General features: G+C 39.4%; 2 protein-coding genes across 2 annotated transcripts in view; both read left to right on the forward strand.

Annotated features, from left to right (window-relative positions):
• Nucleotides 1-2,000, forward strand: part of plcl5 (phospholipase C like 5) — a 66,599-nt gene extending 64,599 nt beyond the window's left edge. The window contains exon 6 of the mRNA XM_042392658.1: nt 23-2,000. Within this exon, the coding sequence (XP_042248592.1) occupies nt 23-475 (453 nt within the window). The 3' untranslated portion in view covers nt 476-2,000. The remainder of the gene's footprint in view (nt 1-22) is intronic.
• Nucleotides 2,001-2,090: 90 nt separating this feature from the next.
• Nucleotides 2,091-5,213, forward strand: hcrt (hypocretin (orexin) neuropeptide precursor). Its single transcript, XM_042392660.1, has 2 exons — nt 2,091-3,406; nt 4,641-5,213. The coding sequence occupies exons 1-2, from the start codon at nt 3,323-3,325 to the stop codon at nt 4,998-5,000; spliced, it is 444 nt and encodes a 147-aa protein (XP_042248594.1). The 5' UTR covers nt 2,091-3,322; the 3' UTR covers nt 5,001-5,213.
• Nucleotides 5,214-7,771: the final 2,558 nt, after the last annotated feature.

Genomic DNA, 7,771 nt, shown 5'->3' on the forward strand with positions numbered 1-7,771 from the left:
TCTCTCTCTCTCTCAATCTCAGGGCCAGGCAGACCTGCTGAAGCATGCTAAGAGTGAGGCACTGGACACTCTTCGTCAGATCCACTGTGCAGCTCAGTCCTGTGGCCTCAGTAAGAACGGAGCGGCTTCTCCTCAGATTCAGCATCATCCTCTTCACCAGCCACAGCAGTTGCACATCCAGCAACAGCCTCAGACCAAGGCCCACCCACAGGCTCCACCACTGCACCAGTCACAAACTCAATCCCAATCCCAGACCGTGCCTCAGGCTTATCTCCATCCCCAACCCCAGCCACATCCCCAGCTACCAGCTCTCCCTCTGGTTCAAACTGTTTCAAAGCCACCGGCCTATCCTCAACCTCCACCCCTTCCCCAGCTTCAGTATCAGTTCCAGACTCAGCAGCAGAGGGCAGCAGGACCTCTGGACTCCATCCCTGAGAAAGAGATGGTCAGTGATGATCCTGCAGGATCCTGCTGACCCGCAGCCTGTGCCCACAGAGAATCCTACCCAAAGAGAGACAGAGACAGTGAGATAGCGATGGAGAACAATAAGCAGAAGGATGTAGAAGATAAGAAGGAGGTGGCAAGCAGTGCCAGTAAGGAAAGGGAGATGGAGGAAGTAATGGAGAGAGTTAAAGAGATGATGATGGTGAGGAAGACTCGTCGTGTTAGGAGTGAGACACAAGTCTGAAGGGAGGTTTTAAGCATTGAGCTGGCCAGAGGGCTGAAGGAGAAAAGACAGAGAGACCTCACACTTCATACACACATTTTTAAACAGGATGGAAAACTAGAAAGACAATGTTTATTTTTCTCCATTGTAAATTTGGAATAAACTTCCATCTGAGCCAGAAGGTTTAGGTCTCTTCTGTCTTCTATAATCTTTGGTTCTCTGTTGGGAAAGTAAAAAAGTTTAACAGCTGGTATCAAATTTGTTGTCTGGACCAGGATGGCGTTCGGTAGTTGGATCAGTGAGTCACATATCCCTGTCTCTCTCTGGGCAGTGCTAGTTACATGCCCCTACACTATGTACTCTAGCTCTGTGGGTACAGGCTTTACCTTACATCGGCATTTTCTGCCACAAATTTGCCTTTTCATTTCTAGAGACTCCTCGGCATGTCTTTGTGCTTTTATTTCTTCATGCTCACGCTTTTCCTCTTCCATCTTAGACATATCTTAAAGCTAAGCGCAAACCACTCCTTTCAATAAAGAGGTTGCCATTTTCATTCAAGTGCACCAAGTTGAGCAGCTCAGCTAGACCGAGCTCTCTAGGAGTCATAGATGACCATTTCAGAACAAACCAGGGACCTGTAGAGATAAAATACATAAAACAAACTGCAGCTGTTGATGTGTTCAGTCACACTGACGCTCTTGCATCCCTTGCTGGTGTCACCCTCCATCAGACCCCACACATCTCCAGTGTCATTCCTTACGATTTAAGTTCTTCATTATTTCAGGACTCTCCCCACAGGGTCTCCTTGTCTCCTCCCAAGGGGCTATGTGTGTGATGTTATGTGAGTTGGTGTTTTGGCCCCCAGGGGGGAGCTAGCCCACGTCCTTGAGTGGCGGAGCTCACCAGCCAATCACAACTGGAATATTTGACTTTGCCTGTTAGAGGCCAAACAGGAACATGGTACTGCTGTCAATAAAAACACAAAATAAAGTGAATATAGATGTAAAGTGTATGTAAAATGTACGAAGGGAACATATATTGCTATAATAATTCTTGCAGACACAGATATTAATAATTGATATTATGATTGTTGTTAGTTCTATTGATATTCTGATTCTTTTTTAACATTACTTCCACATATACAGTGATTTGACACCTGTTGTTCTGTGGTGCAGATCAGGACAACCAGTGCATGTGGGACTGGGAAGAGTGGTTATGGGTTGGCGCTAAAACATGAGGGTCAAACAATAACCTGACATGTGTTTCACTGCAAAGTGAGTGTGGATTCTGTAAGAGCTCCTTTAAGTGGCCCATTAAAACTGGCTTCATTGTTTATCTTGTCCATGTACAGTATTTTACAGGAATGTTAAATATGCATTTTCTTGGCAATTAGAGATGAATTACAATAACGAGTCAATACCTGGACTGATATTTTATTGAAAATGTTTCAGTTGTGCACGGTTCTGAGAACGTCTATGAGTGAATTTTTTTGGTTGCATTCATAAATACATCGCTAGCTCTTCAAGCAAGCAAGCAAAACTTTTATTTATATAGCACATTTCATTCCAGGTAGAAGCACAATGTGCAGCACAGAGCGTTAGCTACCACGGCAGTTGCAGCCACAAGATAAAACATTCAAAACAGTCTAATGATAACATGATAATGCATTCACAACTCAAAGCATTTTGAAAGCAGCTTTCACAATGAATCAAAAGCAGTCAATAAAGCTTTTAGACAGCTTTATTGATGTGCTGTGATGCTCCATTAATTCTCCTGATCTATAATTCTTTTCTTTCCAATAAACTAGAGGTAGGCGGTTTATTTTTTATCATGAATGAGTGTGTCTAAATAAAGCAATGCTTCCTGTTGTCCATGAGGTGGCAACAAATATTAAGTAAATGGCTGTAAGGACGAAAAAGATGAAAGTCTGAAAGTAATTAATTGCTTTGAGGTGTGGCTGAGCCTGTGATTTTCTTATCTGTTTATGTTTACTTTTGGGAGTGCCAGTATTCTACAGTTTATGAAGTAGATCATGTGGGACAAGGGTGTAGCAAGGAATTAAGGGCAATTGTGAAGGGCCTCTCCTTTTTCAATCAAAAATAATAATAATAACTGGAAGTTTTTGGACTCTTTTCAGCTGTTGACACCCCACTAGTGAACACTCTGTGTAGGAGCAAGAAAATGCTGTTACTTTTTGGTGTGTCAGTATAGCACCTTTTGTATTGAAGAATAAAGCCCAAAGAACCTCATTAGCATGACTTTTGAATGAGCTTGTCATTAGAACTGAGAAAAGGGCATCTGGGTTTTTTATTTTCTTATTTTAGAACTCATTGGGCCCATTAGCTAATTGACTTCTGTCTCTCACCGCTCATCAAAATGGTATGTCTTAATAAATCATTGGCATGCAGCCACAAAGACATACCTGTAGTTCATCAAAGGTCCAGAGAAGTGCCTTGGAGATGCTCTGCCACAGAAGACTAATGAATGGCAGCTAGCATGACATCAACACTTCAAATGAGCAAGGAGTAGAAACAAGAGAATTGGTGATTTTATGGCATGTTTGTGGTTGGCTTGAATGACGTCCACACAGTGTGGACAACTCAAAGCAATATAAAAGACACTCTCTTGCTCTTCACCCGGGGGAGATAAGATCAGATGACTCCCTCTCACACGAGCCAAAAGATGACGTTGTTCCCCACCAACTTCCAGAAAGCTGCTGGGATGGAAACGCCTAACAGGGTAAGACAGTTTAAGCTTGATCTTTTACTTGGAATTGAAGTGAGCGATATGTTTAACATTGAAAATTTGTGGTTTTAACAGTTGCATTAGGGCCGTCATGCAACTTTTAGAAGTGTTTGTCTTCTCACTTCTATTTTTATTTCTAAATGTTTCTTATGTTCACTTGTTGATTTATTTTTGTTGATGGGTTTTTGATAAATTTGTTGTATCAGATATTAAATTCTAAAGTATATGTAAGAGAAATTGTTATATTTGTTATGAATATTATATACAAGTGGGTATTCTTTGTCTGACCATGTTACTGAGATCATAAGGTGCTTTGTGACCTGGAGAAATATTTCATTTGAGGTTTCAAATGAAATTAAGTACGTAGATTCAAATTAAGTACGTAGGTTCCTTCTATGGGCAGGCACGCTTAAAAAAACATATCTGAGCAGACGGCTCTCCCAGTTCAGACAATCAATATATAAACCCAAAAAATTTCATCATTTTAAAAAGCTGAAACACTTACTGAGTTGTGATCAAACCTGAAGTGATGGGTAATCAATGTATTTCCAGAATATTATTTCAATAATATTTCAATTTTTCATTTTCTGAAATGTTCATTTTCTTTGTAGTGTTTGTGTTAATGCGTTTTGTACATGCATTTCATTATACAAGCCCATCTAAGGACAAGAGTTGCAAATTAGCTTTGGCTATAAATATATATAACATGCAAGGTGCTTGATTGGGGTGTTTTTGTTTATGTAAAATAACTGACTAGAGATTAAGGTTTTATTATGCACATGTAGAATAAATGTCAGTGTCATATCATTGGAGATTCAGTGATTCATAGCCGTTATGTATGGATAAGTAGTTGGTTATAGTGATACTGTGTGTATCCTTGATTAAAGGTTATGGTTTTATTATTTACATATAGATTAAATGTCAGCATCTTCTTGTTGGAGATTCAGTGACATATTTATTATATGTAGATAAGAGTTTGTCTTTTCATCCTTGATTCAGTTGAATCAACATTAAACATACATTTTTTTAGATTTAACTAGCAATATGTTGTGCATGCTGTAAACACCAGTATATAAAAATATAACTCAAAAATAGCCATATTTCAAAGATAAGTGGATAAATAATTATAATAAAAAATAAATAAATAATGTCACACTTTCTTTCTGTATTGTATCCTGGTAATTTTATCAGTTCTTTTCAACATTAGCTACTCTTTTTTGCCCAGTAGAAAGTCCTGGTGCTGGTCTTGATGTTGCTGCTGTCTCAACTGGCCTGTGATGCTCACAGCGTGTCCGCATGCTGCAGACAACCATCCTGTCGCCTCTATGTGTTGCTGTGTCGCTCCGGCAGCAAGGTCTTGGGGGGACCTCTCACAGACGATGCCTCAGCCGGCATTCTCACTCTGGGTAAACGAAAAGAAGACGAGCATCGCTTGCAGAGTCGACTCCACCAGCTCCTCCAAGGCTCCAGGAACCAAGCGGCAGGAATCCTGACTATGGGGAAGAGGACTGAAGAGAGGGCTGGAGAGCAGTACATGGACTGGATGGCTCAGTCAGGAACCACCATCACAACACCCCTACCTGTTTGAAGTACCTCATGGTATAAATATACTGGGACTCCTTTAAAATGTAGGCAGAAAAATCACACTCATCTGGTGATTTCCCAAAATGTATATTTTTTAGCTCATGTGGAGACAATTTAGTGATTTTCTTTCAATCGTGCCTGTTTGAATGTGATATAAGGTGCATTTGTCTGTAAAACAGAAACTTGGGAAAATGTGTAATATTGTACATAATGTGTAAAAGATCTGGTGGTGTAATAAAAAAGCATAAAGCTGACAACATGCCTTAAGTCATTCATGGGTGGGTTTCCTACAGTAGGGTCGAAACTGTTTAGTTTTTCTTAAACATTTGATAAAATGCAGTAATAATTCCATCATGGCTAAAGCTAATGTTGCATTAGGTTTCACCAAAAGAACTCATATCATGTTGCTTACTATGATTATTTATATAATCTATCCATCTAACAAAAAGGCTGTGATTCAAGCAACTTAAAGCAGTAGGTATGTGTCTTCAATGGGCTCCTCTTTCAAACATCATTGGTGTATAAATCAATATTCTTACTGCAGCTAACAAAAACAGAAGACAGAACTTACCTACATGAAAAGGAATAACTTCATGAAGGAGGAGAACGCAGGTTATTTTATCCTATAATATTATCTTCTTTATTAAAAACAGAATTATGCTGAATCAAAGCCCAGCCTCTCTCAGCTCATGCCAAGAGTTCAATCCAGTTTGATTGAATATGACCTACACAAAGGAGGGGGCATTACAATGTAGAAATAAATTGCACCAAAAGATGGTGCTGATTGTAAAAAGTGAAGTGATGCTTGTGATACAGATGATAGCCTGCCTACTGAATGATGTAATTACAAATAGGATACATCAATTCTGTTTACTTTGATTAACATGCGAGCCAAAATGTTTGGGTTTGATTCAGCATAAAACTATTTGAATGAAGAAATAATATAGAAATAGTGACATCTCTGGGTGATACTTTTCAGCAGAAATCTATTATTTTTCACTTGGTAACTACAATACCACAACTATACATGTAAATCTATAATCTAGGGTCAAAAAATATGATTAAAAACAAGTTCTCTCCCTCACACTCTCCCTCTTTTATTAACTTTCTATCAGATGTAATCAAATTTCTTTTTATCACTCATCATTTGTATGTTCACTGAATAGAGCCAGAGTCCTGCCCCTCTTTGAGACTAGTTCTGTTCCACTTGCCTCTGCTGCAAAATGTGTTTTTTAGGGGGAGATTTATAATGCTAAAGGATACTTGGATTACTCCTCACATTCTAAGGTAAATGGACAAAATATTCTGATCATTTTAAAAGTGGATCTTCACATATAATCCCTGTGAAGACAGAGACCATTTTATTTGACACAATGCAGATTGCAATCGCAGTGAAAACAACCAAGTGAAAGCTGTCTGATTGTACTCAATAGGCATCTAAAACTAGTCCACAAATTTGATAGATTGCAGAGTAAAACCACTCACACTGAATGAGGGATACATTCAAAAAAGACCGCTGCTCAGCAACATGGTACAACATGCACTTTGAATCAAACTGTAATTTTCCCAAAACCATTAGATTACTGCTCATGTAGGCTTTATAGATGCTGTAATTCTGACAGAATAATGATTCGTTGTGTGGACCAATTAACAACCAAAATATCTTTTGAGCAAACTAAAATACTTTTAATATGAAAACTAACATTGATTGTAATAGGCTGTGTTTTTGAACCTGCCACTGTAGAGAAAAAAAAGTCTAATAACCTATTTATTAATGAAATGTCCGGCCTCATTGGATGTGGTTGCACAACAGTTTCACATTCCTACAGGGAACCTGGAAGAAAGTGGTAATTTGCAAGGATGTAATACAAAGAGCCAGTGTGTGTTATTATTTAGAAATGCAATCAATGTGTTGTTTGTGTACATGTGGGCTTACTGTATACTGTCTTTGTTACAGCATCCGTGTGTGGGGGTGTTTGTTTAGGTAACAAATAAAATGTGATATAGATATGGCGATATAGACATCACAGAACCGGAGGCAGCCTGATAGATCCTCCAAGTGGCTCAAGAGCTGTAGAGTCCTTGAGCCAGATAGTGAATCACAACCCAGTGTTCAACCTGACCTCTGACCTCCACGTGTCCATTCTTACTGGACACATTATTGCAAACAACATGTGCTGTGTCTCTGTTTTTTCTCTCTCTCTCTCTCTCTCTCTCTCTCTCTCTCTATATATATATATATATATATAGTCTTCTGTATATTCACTCTCATTATACAATTGATATAAATTGTACACAATTCAAAGCAATTTGGAGAAAGCAGCCAAAGCAGCAGAGCAGCATCTTGTACATCCCAATAGGGAGATTCAGAAAAGGTGCAGAGGAAGATAGGGTGTGAGGGAGAAAGAGAGAGCACATAGAGAATGGTAGTGATTTCCAATAACTTCTCTGGGGAGTGAGAAGTAGAAGGACACATATTATGTATGAGAAAAAGAGAGAAGGCAAGAGAGAAAACTAATAAATCCACAGTGTGCAGGAAGGGGATGGTTCAGGCTTTTGTATGAGAGACAGAGGGAGGGAGAGAGAGAGGCAGGGGACTCGGAGATGGCAGGAACCACGGTGAGTGGAGTTAGACTGAGTGAAAAGAGGCTGAGGCTTCACTGTGATACTGGAGCAGTGCTGGGAGCAGAGTGATGCGCAACTGAAACCTGAAAGCTCCCCGACTCAATACTGAGAGAACTGCAACACCTCCGAGCTCTCTTCTGAAGGAGAAAT

This window comes from Thunnus maccoyii, chromosome 18 (assembly GCF_910596095.1).
Source record: "Thunnus maccoyii chromosome 18, fThuMac1.1, whole genome shotgun sequence".
Lineage (NCBI taxonomy): Eukaryota > Metazoa > Chordata > Actinopteri > Scombriformes > Scombridae > Thunnus > Thunnus maccoyii.